This window comes from Cibotium barometz, chromosome 51 (assembly GCF_041138505.1).
Source record: "Cibotium barometz isolate CiBa-2024 chromosome 51, ASM4113850v1, whole genome shotgun sequence".
Taxonomy (NCBI): Eukaryota; Viridiplantae; Streptophyta; class Polypodiopsida; order Cyatheales; family Cibotiaceae; genus Cibotium; species Cibotium barometz.
Genome location: NC_141096.1, coordinates 18,999,603 through 19,016,932, shown reverse-complemented (window position 1 = coordinate 19,016,932; position 17,330 = coordinate 18,999,603). Strand labels below are relative to the sequence as shown.

The following is a 17,330-nucleotide window of genomic DNA, read 5'->3' as shown; positions in this document are numbered from 1 at the left end:
GTCCACTATGAGTTTGTGGTCATGCCTTTTGGCTTGACGAATGCCCTAGCCACATTTAACCGCATGATGATGTGTGTGTTCCGGGAATTGATTGGAAAGTGCGTGTTTATATTTTTGGACGACATACTAATATTTTCAGCTACGGTTGAGCAGCATGACATTGATGTGGGGAAAGTCCTGAAGTTGTTGGAAAGCAACGAGCTCTACGTCAATGAGAAGAAGTCGGAATTTTATTTATTCAAGGTTCATTACCTTGGATATATAATTAGTGCAGAAGGCATTCGACTTGATCCGGCTAAGGTGGCCGAGATTGTCAATTGGGAAGTACCTCAGATTGCGTATGACATCAGATCCTTTGTGGGTATGTGCCAAGCATACTCCACCCACATAGACAAGTTTTCTGACCTCTCAGGTCAGGGCGGATCTCACCGATTTGCTAAAGGGTGTCAAGACGAGAAGGCAACGGATTCGAATGACTCCACGAGCGTTGGAGGCATTCAAGAACCTCAAGGTGGCTTTATCAGAAGTGCCTTGTTTAGCACTTGCCTCATGGGACGAGCCATTTCAGGTGATCACCGATGCGAGTAATATCGCAATTGGAGGTGTATTACAACAGAATGGTCATCCAGTAGCTTACATGTCTCGTAAGTTAATGCCCGCCGGCAGAGAACAATTACTCAATCTACGATCGTGAACTCCTCGCAGTAATACAGGCCTTGAACATTGGAAACATTTTCTTTATGGCCGTGACTTTGAGGTTCGCACTGATCATCAGGCATTACGTTGGATTCAGACAATGCCAAGTGCATAGTGGAGTGACCGACAACACCGCTAGAGCCAGATATTCGAGCAATTTAGTGGTATGATTGAGTACCTTCCAGGAAAGGTCAATCCAGTGGCTGATGCTTTGAGTAGGAAGAGACAAGTAACTTTGATTTAGACCACTAGACTCGACCTTGTTGGTACGGGATGCGCACCAAACACCAATAGATGTCTCCCATGTTTTTTGATCTCCCCTCGATCGTCCGAAGACCTTTGTATCCCAAGGTCCTCCTCATCCAGCCCCCTCAAATGTGGATCCTCCATGTCATACACCTCACATTGTCTACTTTGGGTCCTGGCATTAAAGTCTCCCACTAGCAAAATATCCCCCCTCCTCCTATAGTCCGTTATCCCCTCTGACAATGCTGTGAATATCTCCCCCTCCTCTGCTGTAGCATCCTCATGCTCCTGTGCATCCTCCGTCTGATCTCTATAACGCTTCCCCTGAGCAAAAAGTGAGCCATCTGGTGAGAAATAGCATACAACAATATATACCACCCTCGTATCTGTGAGCTGCACTCTGACCCACATGAACCTAGCCTCTGCATCTCAGCTCATCAATTTAACACGTGGCCGGAGCTCCTCCCTAAAAAGTACAGCCACTCCCCCCGATCCTCGAACACCTCCTGCCCGTCTAGTCTGTCCTCTAAAGGCAAACTCCAATGTATAGCCTGTCACCCTCGGCAAACTTCTCTCTTGACTCTGGTGTGTCTCTGTGAGAAAAATAATGTCCTGATCTCCCAGCACCTCCTCAAAACGCCCGGATCTGACCACAGTGGCCCATTGCAGTTCCACATTGCCATCTGTACCTTTGCCTCATAGGCCGCGAGTCCCTATTAGACGATCTTGCCATCAATGATGACATGGCCGTCGCGATAGAAGGCTTTTTTTCCCGCCATTCGTGCTGCCTTCACTTTGGGAATCTCTTGTTTGCGATGTGCCACTTGTGCCTTGGTAAGGTCATCATCCAAGTAAATTCTGTCCCCAGGTAAGCCTCTAGCTACTACCCTTTTTTTCAAGAATGTAACCCTGCCTGTGTCATCCACAAACTGTAATATGAGAGGACGTGGACTAGAAGTGTCTCTGCCTGCTCTCCAAGCTTTCTTGAAGGGTGTCTCACCTTCGTCGTATCCCAATTTCTTGCATAGCATTTCCCATCCTCTTCCGGAGTAGAGCCTTCCCCTTCGGGCATGCCTGTCACCCGTATGTTCAATCGGCGTACCTGACACATTCTCTCCTCCTCAAGGGTGGCGTTCATCAAAGCCGTTCGCCCTTTCGTTTGGACCACCACCCAATTCTTTCAGCCTCTTGCTGAATTTCCTGTTTCACCTTAGCTGTCTCCACCTTCACCTCCTCCTTCACCACCTCGGCAAACCCCTTCTTGAGCTCGGCCTTGATTTCTTCGATGTCAGGGCTGATCTCTCCATCTTCCTGTTCTTTAATCCCTTGCACCTTCTCCTTAAGCTGAGAGAGAGAGAGAGAGAGAGAGAGAGAGAGAGAGAGAGAGTTTGAATTCTCTATATTGCTATTATTCATTTATTTATATCACAGATGGTAAATGGTGAAGCACTTTTTTGTTATTTTGATATTCAAGAAGGGTTTTTTTTCAGATCTGAAAGCTCTCAAAGCTTCCAATTATGGAATCTTCTTCCTATAAGAAAAGTATGGGAGCAAAGACCACCTTGGTTAAGGATGTCTGTTTCTAACTGCCGAGGTTAGTACATTCTATTTCATTCTGTTGATATTCCCCAATGGAGACTTCTATACCCCTCAACATGTGTTTACGGCTGAGAAGTGTAGTGTTTTGTTGGAATAAAGTCATACAAGCATGGTCTTAATGGAGGAAGCGAGACCTAGAAATGAAAATGATGAGGAAAGATCATAAATGATTCCTGTCACATGCATCATCCATAACTTCTTGAGTGCATGTGTCATACTACCAGGGCACAGAGAGTAGGTGAGTGCTGGCCACTTGTGAGCCCTATTTGGTGAAGGGATAATGGCCTAAGTAACAGTGAGGATTATGGGTGCACATATGTAACTCAGGATGGCAGGATGTATGCTTACGATGGGACGGAGGCATTGGCTTATTAGAATGACCGGCTTGGAACATAGGAGCAAATGTGGACAGGGTTCAAACAACAAAGATTTGGCAAAACCAGCATGGAAGGGAAGTGTGCAGGAATGGCAGGTTTTGAAGGCCTTAGAGAGTCCTTATGCAGCCAGAGTGCAGTCCTGGCCAGGTGCCCATGGACCAGACCATGTAAATAGTGCTGAAGGGGGCCCCATGGGAATTCTTTCACAACAAACCAGTAATTGGCTTTATTAGATGGAATGTGGTATTATCTTTCTTCTGTTTGCAAATGGGTTTATGGTTTACCAGTTCAAATGAGGCTGATAACTTAGTGCAAGTTATAACATCTGCATACTTCACCACAGCTTTTTGATTTTCACAGGGAACTCAAATCTCAAACAACCTTCTGTGTATGCAGGGGATCGGCATCTTGTAGAGAGAGTTGCAAATGTATTGACTTCAATACCTTTTATTCTTATTGGAATTCAGGCCCCAAGGTAAGCTTCAATAGGAGGTTTTTTTTGAGCAATGAGAGCTGTTGCAACATCATGGTAATGTTGTTAATGGCAATAAGGTCATGGTGTTCTAAGATATCTTAAAATTGTGATCTACAAACAGGAACAGGCTTGCAACCAAAATGTATGCAGATTCTGTCGTTGGAGTAGGACTTGCTTCGGGCTTTTATCATTCCTCCAAAGGAGATGCCAGACATTTTTTCAGATGGGGAGACTACGCAATGATAGCAACATCTACTTTGGTAAAGCTAGCTATATTTTTTGGAATAAAATTGGTATTGTATCTGGATTCTGGTCTCTTTGATGTTATTATAATTCTAGCACCCTCTGAGAGTCACAAGGGTATGAAAACACTTGCAAAGATGGATGTTCTTTCACAAAGGCAAACAAAGAAGCTTACAATAATTCATTGATCAGTCAGTCATCATTGAGTCATCGAGAGCTCAAGAGCGGTGCTACCATTGAGCACTTCTATTCAGCATTGTATACACTTCATGTTAGTAATACATGGTAGATTATGTCATCTCTCTGTACTGTGTATTGAGCATGAAGAAGGAGATGTTTGTTGTGCATGGGTTTAAGTCTTTGATTAGGCATTAATTGCATTCAATCAATTGGTAATTGGTAAACGAACGTCCGCAAGCACCCATGTTACAGGTAAAAGTTCAGTCGAGCATCGAGCTGTGAGCTCCCCCGACCTGCGCCCTGCCCTCTGCCCTCTGCACTTTGCGCCTCTCCCCCCTCCTGCTCGCCATTGCCGTCTCCCTCCCTTTGCCTGCACACTGCCCCCTTCTGCCCCCTGCCTGCCCTCTCCATTTTTCTCACTTGTGAAGCCCCCCTTCCATCATTCTTGCCTGCGCCCTTCCCCTGCCCTTGCTCGCATCCTGCTTCCTGCCCTCTGTCCTCCCCGTCCCGCTCCCCCTCCCCCTCCCCCTCCCTTTCCTTTTTCCCGCCTCGTGTTAGCAGTCATCTCCTGTCTGTACATTACACCAGGGCCTCTGTTGTGGGTGTGCCCGCCCATTTTGGGTGTTCCCCCATTTCTCCTCACTTTCCATAGTATTTTCCCATTTTTTCTGGGTGTGGGAGGACTGTTTCTGGCTGTCGGCTATACCTTTCTGTTGGCCAACTGGACTGTGCTACCCGACCTGCTCTACATTGCTGGCCGATTGATTTTTGCTAGTTGTGAGCATGTCTGGCTGCTGTCGGCCTGTTTTGGCTGGCCGACCAGCAGCCTGGGGCCATATTAAATGGCCTAGGCCCCCCACACTTGTTTTGTACCATTATCAAGATTTTCTAGTGTATATACAAAGTTTATACAGCTTCTCTCTCCCTCTCTCATCTGCGTTTTTCTCTCTACAGCAGTTGTCTTCATTTCTGCTGTGCATTCTGACATGGTATCAGAGCTCCAGGTGGCTTGAAGCTTGGAGACAGTGGGACCTCGAGGGTTTGCTGATTTGTGGTGCTGATTGGAAATTGCTTGGGCTGTTCGGGACTTGGAGATCGGGTAGAAGGCGGCCATCACCGTTGGACAACCACCTTGCATACTATTTGCAACCTCTTCTGCATTTTTTTTTCCCACCCACCCTCCCTTCACAAGACCTTGTAAACCCTTGAGATGATAGACTTGCTTGAGATGGCTGAAGATCCCTACACTCCCCACGTTCCCGGTGGATCGACAGTTGTACAAGAATAGCTGCGGCATATGAAAGGTAATGATGGAGTCTATCTTGGAGTCTTATGACTTGGTTGATTTCATTGTGGTTGGTGTTCCACGGCTGGAGTTGGAGGACGGGGAGTTGTTACCCTCTACTAGGAAAGAATGGGAGGCTTAGGCAAAGTTGTGGGATCGTGTCAATGCATGTGTGTATTCTTTCATCTTCCTTAATTGCACACCACAAGTGATTAATCATATAAAGCATATGACACCGGCCAGAGAGATTCGGCAGTATTTGGCTTCTCTGTATAACAAGGTATCACCCCATGAAGCGGATCTCCTTGGAAGTGTAGATGCGAGTGATGAATCCTGCGACGATGTGGGAGCACAAGTTGTAGGCTCTTCAGCAGGAGGTTCTTCAGGCTAGGACGGAGATATCTTCAGAGGACATGGCCATCATGTTGTTGTCTCATTTGTGCTCTAAGTACTCAGCATTTTACTCCTCTTTGATCACCAGTGGCACAGGCTCAACACCATCACATGGGAGGAGCTTCTGCCTATGGTCTTGGACCAAGAAGAGCGTTTTACGAACCCTCCACAGGGTGGAGTTTCTGAGGCCTTGACTAGCCAGTGGTCGAAAGGCTGTAACAACAACAACAATAAGGACAAAGGGAAGTCTTCATCGGAGAAGTCTTTTGAGAAGAAGCCCGATTCAGGCTGTGAGAAACTGAAGGCTGAGCGGATCTGTAATGATTGTGCCGAGAAAGGCCACTATTGGAGGAAGTGACCTAAGCGGAATACTGGGAAGAGTGCTGATTCTAGAGCTTCAGCTTCAGCTTTAAAGACTCCCGCCTTTGTGCACTTGGAGATTTGGACACAGATGCTTCATCTTCTTCTAGTGAGGAGGCAGTTGGCTTCACCGCCAGGGATACTCGAGAGTGGATTCTTGGTAGTGGTGCTTCTAGGGACATGACTCCTTCCCGTGAGTTCTTACAAGATCTTAAACGGCAGTCAGGTTGCATTTTCATTGGCGACAATTCCACTATACCGATTCATAGTGAGGGCAGGATGGAGATTATTCCCGATGGCAAAGGGGGGAAGCATTTCTCTCGTGTTCTTTACGTCCCTGCACTTGGTTTTTATCTATTGCCAGTGCATGAGGTTTGCAAGACTGGCTCCCGGGTGGAGTTTGAGGAGCATTCGGGACAGAGAAACATGCCAGGTTGTATGGGAAGGCAGAGTGGAGAACGGTAGCTACAAACTCTCAGCACTCTCTTCTTTGACAGGCACTCAGATCGGTGACTTGTGGCACTTTCGTTTTGGCCACTTGAATGTGCAAGTTCGCCTTCAGAGAATGGAGTGGTTGAGCGTAAGAACCGGATTGTGGTGGAGATGGTGAGGACGATGTTGGAACATCGTGATCTTCCTCGTCCACTTTAAGGAGAGGCTGTGGCTACGATTGTCCATATCCTCAACTGATCTCCAACGACTTTAGTATCAAAGATGACTCCATTTGAGGCTTATTTTGGCAGGAAACCATATGTCTCCCATTTTCGTGTGCTTGGGAGTGATGCCTATGTTCACATTCCAAAGAAGCAGAGGGGTAAGCTTGACTCGAAGTCCTAGAAGCTTGTATTTGTGGGATATAACTCTCTTTCCAAAGAATACAGGTTGTATAACTTGGAGCGGAACAAGATTGTTGTCAGCAAAGATGTTGTCTTTGATGAGCATATTTTAGCTTCCATTGTTGATGAGCCGCCACTTCTTGGAGACCCAGATGAGTTTGATGATGATTCCTAGTCTATTGTTCCAGCTCGACAGCCTCAATCAATTATAGAGGTTGAGCTCACGGCGGGAGTTGAGCCCCCGCAACAATAGGAGGCTCCGCGTTCTGTTCGAGTACCAAAGTGGTTGTTAGGTGTTACGAAGCTTTCCTCCGAGTGGACCACAGAGGACAGACCTCGAAGATCGCACAGAGTTTGTGACAAAAGTCATTCAGTGGAGCTCTTATAGGTAAACTATGCTTTGATGTCTCGTATCATGAGGGACAAAGAGCCCACTTCCGTAAAGGAAGCTCTTTCTCAGGATACTTGGAGGAAAGCCATGCAAGTGGAACTGGATGCCGTCAAAACGGTCAGTCATTGGTGTCAAGTAGGTCTTTAAGACCAAGTATACGTCGGATGGATCGGTGGACAAACACAAAGCCAGACTTGTGGCTAAGGGTTGTGCTCAACGGCCTGGCATCGACTATGAGGATACCTTTGCACCGACAGTGAGGATGACCACGATTCAGACTGTTCTTGCCCTTGCCTCTTCTCAGTGGTGGCCCGTATATCAGATGGATGTGAAATCTACGTTCCTTAATGGTGACTTGCAGGAGGAGGTGTACGTAGAGGAGCCTCCAGGCTTTGAGGTTCCAGGATCAAAGGGGATGGTTTACATGTTGCAGAAGGCCTTGTATGGTCTTAACCAGTGTCACATGCACTCTGCACTGTAGTGCATGGTGACAAATTGGCTCATCATCATCAGTGCAACATTGTACTGTATTAGTTCCATTCAGGATGATATTTGTCGTACGCCGTGACCCCATTGTAATCCTCAGTCTAGGATAAGTCAGGCACGAGCTACATATGTCATTCTCAGCCATAGCAAGTCAGTCAGTCAGTCTAAGTCCCTTAACCCACTTAAAGAGACGCATTCATGCATATACAGTCAATAGAAACCTTAGGGTTTGCATCAGAAAGCATTCTACACATTACACATCATTCATCCATTGCATCTAGACCATGGCAAACACCCCAGATATCATCTAGTATTTATCAGGATATTTACTAGGATTTTTTTGGTATTTTTCCCATCATTTTAAGCAATTTACACATCATTTAGGCATTTATGGTGGACATGAGCAGTCGGCCAGCTCAGTAGCCAGCCGATTGGCTCATGGTGTCCATATAAATGGAGTTCTTGCATATTCAGCCACTCATTCATCATATTCAGCAAAGGAGCATTCAAGCGCTTGTCATCGTCAGCACTAGGAGCATAAGCGATTGCAGTTTCAGCCATCTTCTCTCAGCGTTTTCCTCCTACAGCAATAGGCGCATCAACGCATGAGCATTCAGCCATCTTGCATCAGCAAAACGCATCAGTTCAGCATTCAGCCTACAGTCCACCTTGCGTTTTCTGCATCCATACAGTTTTCAGCATTCATCATCTCATCGTTTTGCTCCAGCCACTTGGTGAAGGTAAAATGCAGCATTTACAGCATTCATATTCAGTCTAGAACAGTCCCGAACAGCCCTTCTCTCAGCCTCAACTTTGCATCCCCTTCTCATTTTATTGGGAACAGTGCATAGGCTTGAGATTGGACATCTTTGGTGCTTCTACAACAATGTATAGTTCAGCCCAACACTTGGTCTTCAGAGGTCTTGCGTTTGGCTTATCTCGTCAGTCACACTGTCAGTCTCTTTAAAGATAATAAAGCAAATACTATCTCGGTAACGGGATAGGAGGCTCTTCAGTGGGTAATTCGGGACCCCATACGGTGTACAGTTCTCATCTCTCTCTCATATCTCTGTAAAAGTTTGAAGTCATTAAAGTGGATTGCTAAACTCGCGAAACTCAGGATACAGAAGACGGTGTGAGCATTTGTGTGACAGGATCCTCCAATACAAATACTTCCGCTGCATGTTACATTGGTATCAGATTTAGCTTTTCCACACACACCGTATCCTAGCGTGAGGGCATCCTTGGATGGTCTGATTGCGTTTCGGCACGACCACCGACTTCAACATCATGTCTACAGAGGAGAGTACCCATCAGTCGGAAGAAGTCTCCCCCGAAGGAGACCTTGCTCTTCTGACTACAGCAAACACCATAGCTCTTCTTAGAGCTCAGAAGCAGCTGCTCATGGAGTGTCTCCAGCTGTTGGAGGCAGCAGCAGCACGTCCTCCTCTGTCTCCAGCAGCCCTTGACTACATCTCCCTCTTCTTTCAAATGGAACAACAAAGAAGAGAAGACGAGGCCCGAAGGAGAGAAGAAAAAGCAAAAGCAGAAGCAAGAAAACAAGAAGAAAAAGCAGAAAGATGGGACTATGAGGAAGCCCAACGCAGAATCGATGAAGACCGACGTCAGGCTGAGCTCGCGGCTCGGGAGCACCAACGAGAGCTCGATCGAGAACGTATGTTACTCGAGTACCAAAGAGAAAAGGAGGCCCTTCATCTTAGATACCAGCACCTCTCTTCAGCATCCCCCGCCTCAGGTGCCACCAGCCAGCAATTCGCAACATCAACTACTGTCATTCGCAGTCAACCAAATTTCAGTAAGTATGATGGTAAGTGTGATCATTTAGCAGTTAATCAGTTTATTCATCAATTTACTGCTCATTTTCCATTAGCTAGGATCACAGATCCTCAGGATAGAGTCCACATAGCGGCTTCCCATCTCACTGGTGAGGTAGTCACTTAGTGGCAGCATTGGTCTGATCTTACACATACCAGACCATAGGTGTCACAGCTTTTAGCTGGGATACATTTGTCCATGACCTGAAGACCTAATTCCTTCCACCCCAGTACATGACCGGTCTGGCAGATGAGTTCTATGGACTTGGACAGAACGGATCCCCAGTGCTTCAGTTTTTCGGCAAGGTTATTACTTTAGCCAAGCAGTTAGGGCTATCTGCGCAAGCCAAGATGGAGCAATTCATTCGTGGATTGGATCCTAACATTCGGTTCACAGTTTGTAACTTTGAACCCAGTACATATGACCGGGCTGTGACTCTCGCTCAGAATGAAGAAATGAAGATGAATGGAAGCAAGCCCAAGCAGTCATCCCAATCCAGTACCAAACCCCAGCAGCATCAATCCGCTACACAGCTAGGGAAAGGTAATGCATCTTCTAAAGATGCTAAGAAGGACGACAGTAATAGCTCTAGTTCTGGGGGTAAGAAAGATAAAGAATCTAAGCCTAAGAAAACCCCCGATGAAAAGGCTAAAACAGGCATTACTGGAGGCATGGTTGTTTCCGTACGGCGTACGACGACATATTGTATGGAATACCGTATGGTACGATACCGTACGTACTCGTACGGATTTTTTCAGAAAACTTTTTTTTTCAAAAAAAAAGAAGAAATTTTCAAAAAAAAAAAACCAAAAAATATTATGTTTTTTGGTAGGTAATGGTCTTTCTTTTACTTATCTATGGCTGTTTGAGCTTCCTCTGCACTATGATGCTTCCCTCCTTTCTAAATTACTCCATATCTGGACTTGGAAATACCTAAGTTTATAAGTATTTTTAAAACACTGTATTTTATTGTACGATAAGAAAAAAAATTATATCGTACCGTATTTTCCCGTACGGTATCGTATCGTACGAACTGTACGGTATCGTACCTGACAACTATGACTGGAGACTATCTTCCTCCGGAGAAGCAAAAGAAGTATCAGTCAGAAAACAGATGTTTTTTTCTGTCACATCATAGGGCATGGTAAGAAGGATTGCCAACAAGCCGCTAAAGCCCCTTCTGCCATAGTTGCCATAGCCTCCCCAGCTCCTCCAGCCCTGTCTACTACTACCAATGCGGTTCAACTTTCACCTTCTATGCATCCTATGCTATCCGTGGTATTTGATGCTAAGTAGGAGGGTGAGAGCGATGCTGCACAGAAAAGCCTCATCCGAGCTTATGGCTCTGCCAAATGCCGACAGTTTGTAGTCCTATTCGATATGGGCAGTTCTGAAGACGACATCTCTCCCCAGTTGGCTAATAAATTGAGCTCCACATTAGTCCCATATCATCTGGATGTGGACGGGTTTACAGCACCCACATTTCTCAGAAGGCACAACGATTTGCCTTTGTAGTTCAAAAGACCTCATTCCAACGAGACTTCATCGTCTCGCTTGTGTTGGGGTGTGACATGATCTTAGGAATTCAGTGGTTCCGTCAGTATGATCACATTGATTTGATCCCTGGATCGGATCCTCCTAGCAAGTTTCCCTATCGTCTTTCCAAGACTTTAGAGGGCGAGTTAGAAAAACAGTTATCTGAGCTTCTCTGAATTGGATTCATTCGGCCTTCTTACTCACCATTTGCTGCACCCATCCTATTTGTCCAAAAGAAGGACAAGTATGCACGCCTTTGTGTAGACTACAGGGCATTAAATAAACTCACCATTAAGAATAAGTTTCCTATGCCAAGGATTGAGTACATTTTGGAGCGTTTAGATGGTGCTAAGTTTTTCACTAAGATCGACTTCAAGAGTGGTTACCATCAGGTCCGCATTTTCGAAGCTAACATTCCAAAAACAGCTTTCCGGATAGAGTGTGGTCACTACGAGTTCGTAGTCATGCCTTTTGGGCTTACAAATGCATCCGCAACCTTCAATAAAATGATGTCTACGATTTTCGCAGTCCACATTAGGAAGTGTGTTTTCATATTCCTTGATGGGATACTAGTCTTCTTAGCCACTGCGGAGCAGCATGAGAAAGATGTGGAGAAAGTCTTGCAACTTTTGCGAGATAATGAGCTCTACATAAATGCCAAAAGTCTGTCTTTGGTGTTAAAGAAGTTCAATATTTGGGCTATATCATCGGTTCTGATGGGATTAGACTGGATCCATCAAAGGTTCAGGAGATCTTAGATTGGGACATTCCTAAGACCCCGCCCAAGAAATCCGCTCATTCGAGGTCTTTGTCAGGCCTTCAATATTTGGGCTATATCATCGGTTCTGATGGGATTAGATTGGATCTATCAAAGGTTCAGGAAATCTTAGATTGGGACATTCCTAAGATCGCCCAAGAAATCCACTCATTCGTAGGTCTTTGTCAAGCCTATAGCACCCATGTCCACCAATTTTCCAACCTTGCAGCACCGCTTATTACAGACTTGCTCAAGGGGGTGAAGACTCGCGAGCAAAAAGTCTCAGTTATAGGGAAGGCGCTCAATGCATTCAGTGCACTCGAGAAAGCCGCCTCAAAAGTGCCTGTATTAAAGTTAGCATCTTAGGATGAACCTTTCGAGGTCATTACCGATGCAAGCAATGTAGCAATAGGAGCAGTTCTCCAGTAGGACAATAGACCCATGGCATACTACAATAGAAAGTTGGATATTGCCGAAAAGAATTATTCGGTATATGACAAAGAGCTTTTGGGTGTGATCACAGTGCTCAAACATTGGAAGCCTTTTCTTTATGGATAGGTTTTCACAATCAAAACAGACCACCAAGCACTTAAGTGGCTTCAAACCATGCCTAGTGTCCAGTCGAGTGATCGATAGGCCAGGTAGAGTCAACTCTTCCAACAGTTTGAAGGAATGATTGAATACATCCCTAGTAAGCATAACCTAGTAGCAGATGCTCTTAGTCGAAAGGCAAGTATCCAGGCAATCCAGGAATCTACCATTCTTGAAATCACGGGAAAGGACTTAGATAGCATGAAAGACCGATATGTTGACTCCCCTGAGTTTGGTACTCAGTATAATTTGGCCCTCAATTCTGAGCCTGGTCACTATACAGAACGGTTGGTTGTTCTACAAGAACCGTCTCTGTGTCATTCGAGAAAAGCGATCAGCTCTTCTCCATGATGCCCATGACTCCTTAGTTGGAGGACATAAGGGTATCAACAGTACTCTCGAGAAATTAGAATGGTCCTTTTATTGGCCAAAAATGAGGCGTGATGTCTATTCACATGTTCAAGCCTGTAAGATTTGTTAAAAAGTAAAGGTTCCACATACAAAGAAGACTGGTTTACTTCAACCTTTGTCTCTTTCCGACGGACCTTATCTATGGACTTTGTAGGGCCTCTACCAGCATCCACTGGATCCTGGAACACTCAGTGTTTCACCATTGTGGATCGCTTCAGTAAATTCTGCATGCTCATCCCATGCAAGCATACGGTCACAGCCGAGGACGTAGCTCGTCTGTTTCTCAAGCATTGGTACTCAATTTGTGGTTTGCCTAGCACCATTACATCAAATAGAGATTCCAAGTTTACCTCGCATTTCTGGAGGGCATAATTTGAAAACTTAGGAACTAAGTTGCAGTTGTCTAGTGCATTCCATCCACAGACAGACGGCCAAATAGAAATTTATAACCAATTGGCCTTTGATGTTCTCAAGTCAGATTGTCATGACTAGTAGTCCAAATGGGAACATTATCTTCCATTGGTCCAAGCTATCTTGAACGACACTCATTCATCCAGTGTCAGATGGACTCCATATGAAGCAACCTTTTGGTCGCCGTTTCTCTTCTCTTTTGACGAGATTGGTGTCTCCATTTCTAGAGGCTACTAAAACCACGGAAGCATTTTCCGAGATCATTGAGTTAGTCAAGGACCGCTTGACCCAAGCACAGGAAGCCGGGGGGGCCAGCGGAGCTTGCACAGGAGATGTTTTTTGTCGATCTTGTTATACCAATGTTGCATTGCATAGCATCTTTATGTGCTTGCTTGCAATTGAAGTTGCATGCTATTTTCATGCTTGCCTAACCAATGTGTAGTTCCGGGTAAGGGGACGTCCGCCCGTGCACCGTGTGAGTGAAACTATTTGCTGACATGGTTATATGGCATGTGATAGGTGGTAAGTATTGGTCAAAAACCTAGCCTTAGGAATTAGTGCTAATTTATAAGTGAGTGTATACACACTTCATTAAGTTTTGGGCGACCAAAACTCACTTAAAAGTTATGACCAGCCCTGTGTTCGCACACACTGATGTCTCGAGGTGGACAAAACCCAATGCCCACTGCCCAGACTTGATCTCCTTTGTACAAAGGGAGCAACCAGCCAAGTGTCCGCTCTAGCTTGTACCCATAGTTTCCACGAGTTTCGGAAACGGGGGTGCGGAGCACGGCGGGAAACGGAGTTTCGGAGTTTCGGCCTTCGGGAAGAAACGGGGAAACGGAGTTTCGGTTTTAGGGTTTAATACATACATATATAATTAATAAAAACATTACAAAAGCTTGAAAAATACATCTTTGCTTAAGTAACAAGTTCAATGTCAAAGACTCAAATGATAGATCAAAATTCAGAAATGACAACTGTAGGCTCAAGCCTCAAAAGAGTCAATACAAAACAAGATCCATCATCCATCATCCATCATCCATAATCCATAATCCATATGTATAGACTATAGTAAATACAAAACATGATCAAAAAATATCCATGTGGCTGGCAGGCTGGCAGTAGCTGCTGGCATGACAAAATCCTAGAGCTAAGTGCTCCAAAAATCACTCATCAAGATCATCCATGGAGGAGTCATCCTCCGACTCATGAGAGTCAGGCTCAGATGAAGAAATGGTAGGATCATGGTCCTCTGCCTCTGCTGAAGTGGAAGCGATGGATCCCTCCCTCTGCCTCTGAGAATGGGTGGTGCAGCGGGTGTTGTGGCTCGGCACTGTCAGCTCCTCATAAAGCAAGGTGTACATATCACGCTCATTCTGTGGGATCTCTGGGATGAACCTCTCCCTCATGATGTCGATCTTATCCACATTCACCTGTGAAGGCTCCGGATGTCGGGCATTCCTCTCAAGGAGCTGGAGGTTGCAATGACAAAACACCAACCGCTCTAGCTGAGCGGTACTCAGCCTATTCCTCTTCTTTGTATGGAAGAGGGCCCAAGTGCTCCAATTCCTCTCACATGGACCCGAACTGCAATCCTGTGAGAGCACTCGAATGGCGATGCGTTTCTGTTATTGAAATGCACATACAATTAGAAATTAGAACTAAGTGGAAACAAGAAAGATGCACATTGTACAGTGTACTATGTAAACTGTAGTTAAGGGTAGTGAATTACCAGCGTGGGAGCACAATTTCCATACTTCTCCCACCATGAGACAGGCTGTAGCTGAGTCTCTCGAAGCTTTGCAGTCTCTCGACCAAAGCTCCCTGTCTGGTTGCGAAAGGCCAAGAGATCATCCTCTATACATTTCAGCATGTGCACATTACCAGATGTCAAGTTCCTCATGTATGTCATGAAGCCTTCTTCTAGCTCCTCGTTCTCGTATTGCTCCTCATCTCGCCACAAAGGATGCAATACATGTGCTACTGCATGAATCGGCCTGTGAAACCAATCCCATCGCCGATTCCACACAGCCTTGATTTCATCAACCCTTTAGAGATCAAACCATAAGATAAAAAAGGACAAAAAACAAGAGTCAAGAGTCGAGACCAATGTAAAGACTCAAGAGTAAAATAAAGATAAGAAGTAAAGCAAGGGTAGCCATGACTGAGGAGACTTACTGCTCTGCTCTCAAGTAGTCTTGCTTGTTGAGAGCCTCCCCAATCTTGTCCATGTACTCGTATAAAAGGCCTAGAGTACTGCCCTCCATGTCTGTAATGCGTAACACTGTGTAGATGGGGTTGAGAGTTTTGATCAACCCCTCAACCTCTACCCACCACTCCTCTCTCATGACATCACGCACAAAAGCTCTTGCCTTGGGGCTCTCTCTCTCATCCCACTCTAGCCATTCATTTGAGTAGACAGTGCGTACCAACTCTCTGCGGACTCGCAGGAGTCTCTCAAGCACAATGAACATGTATGCAAATCTGGTGGCTGCAGGCTGCAATAGCTCAAGAGTGCTGTAGGCCCGATACATGCTCAAGACTTTTGGCCTCTTCTTCACAAACTTCACCATGCTTCGTGCGGTGCAAAAGATGGCTTCAACCCATTGTATTTGACCTATGTCCTCAATCAATAAGTCGAGGCTATGTGATGCACAAGGGGTCCACACAATGGCTGGAAATTCATCCTCTAGCATAGAGCCCATAGACTTACAATTACTTCCATTATCTGTCACCACCTGCACAACATTCTCAGGCCCAACTTGCACTATAGCCTCCCTTATATGTGTCCAAATAAATGCACCTGTAACTGTGAGACCTGGGAGGGAGGCATCAATGGCTTTCAAAAACATAGTGCCTTTGCAGCATGACACCAAAACATTGTATACATTTCTCCTGCGTACATCTGACCACCCATCACACAATATAGTGCAGCCATACTTTTTCCATGTTTCCTTCAAGGGCTCTAGCTGCACTTCTATGCATGATTTTTCCCGCTTTAGCTCTCGTGTCCGCAGAGCCTCAGATGTAGGGCCATCCCACTCGCATCCAATGCGGCTGATGGCCCTCATGGTCTTCCTCCATTGATTTGTCTTGGCCACATGAAAGGGAATGGCACACCGTATGAACATCCGGGTGAGCTCCCTAGTTGCCTCTGCAATTGCTTGCTTTTGAAATCCTGCTTGGATGCTAGCCCTTTGTACAGTATTTTTTGGAGGGGTGTCTTGTGAATGTGATACATCACCTGGCAAAGGAGTCCTCCTTGCATGCACACCCGACACTGAGGTAGAGGAGAAATCTGATCCTGTGTCTCTGCCTCTGGCCCTCTTTGCTGCTGCTGCTTGACTTGAACCAGCTTCATGCTCTTGACCACCCATTGCTGTAGATACTTCCTCTTCGGGAACGGCAAAACGCTTTTGCCTCCACATTTCAAGGCTTTTCCGAACATCTAGAGGAACAGAGGGGCATGGCCCTACATCTTTGTTTGGAACATGAGCAAGATGGTCCTTCACACGGGTGACACTCCCCGTTTTGACCAACCCACAATATTTACATCTCCATTTCCTGGAGCCACCAGATCCTGCATAAGCCCCCACTTGCTCCACATGCTGCCAAAAAGGATCCGGAGTCCGAGCCATGTTACTTACTTGTGCGGTTCGAGGTCGGAAGACTCGGAGAGATTCGAGAAGTGGAGGCTGTTTTTCTGGTCCTGCAGGCTGCGAGCAAGGTGTGACTCCTTCTTGCTTGGTAGAGCTTAGATGGCAAAGGTGGAGGCCCCAAGTAGAGAGGTAGAGGGCGTGGTAGAGGGCTGATGTGGAGGTAGAGGAGTAGAGGGCAAGGTAGATGGCTAGAGCAGCTCCAAACAGGCGGCGGAAAGAAGCGAAAAGTGCCGGCGAAGAGAGCACGCGGGTTTTTGAACCCTGGAAAAAAATAAAAGCCAGAAACGCCGTTTCCGTTTCTGGAAACGTTTCCGAAACGTTTCGGCGTTTCGGTGCTCCAGAAACGCCGTTTCTGGAAACTATGCTTGTACCACAAGCCACTTGTCCTCTCTACCTGACACCTAGAGTGGACAACTCACCATCTCTCTCTTCCCTCTCTCTAGAAGTAGGCACCCTCTTCATGAGGGTTCTTTGGCTGTATTTTCTGCATTTTCTCCTTCCCAACTCCATATCCAAGCTTGCTAGTGTGTTTTCCAACTTCCAAGAGTGTTTCTAGGTG

At 45.9% G+C, this 17,330-nt stretch overlaps 2 protein-coding genes across 2 annotated transcripts in view; one reads left to right on the top strand and one right to left on the bottom strand.

Annotated features, from left to right (window-relative positions):
* Positions 1 to 17,330, top strand: part of LOC147609394 (uncharacterized) — a 39,000-nt gene that overhangs the window by 7,308 nt on the left and 14,362 nt on the right. The window contains exons 2-4 of the mRNA XM_086787523.1: positions 2,433 to 2,536; positions 3,315 to 3,393; positions 3,515 to 3,653. Of these exons, the coding sequence (XP_086643649.1) occupies positions 2,433 to 2,536; positions 3,315 to 3,393; positions 3,515 to 3,653 (322 nt within the window). The remainder of the gene's footprint in view (positions 1 to 2,432; positions 2,537 to 3,314; positions 3,394 to 3,514; positions 3,654 to 17,330) is intronic.
* LOC147609396 (uncharacterized) lies at positions 14,247 to 16,720 on the bottom strand. Its single transcript, XM_086787522.1, has 3 exons — positions 15,291 to 16,720; positions 14,845 to 15,160; positions 14,247 to 14,737 (listed from the first exon to the last, which is right to left on the bottom strand). The coding sequence occupies exons 1-3, from the start codon at positions 16,538 to 16,540 to the stop codon at positions 14,279 to 14,281; spliced, it is 2,025 nt and encodes a 674-aa protein (XP_086643648.1). The 5' UTR covers positions 16,541 to 16,720; the 3' UTR covers positions 14,247 to 14,278.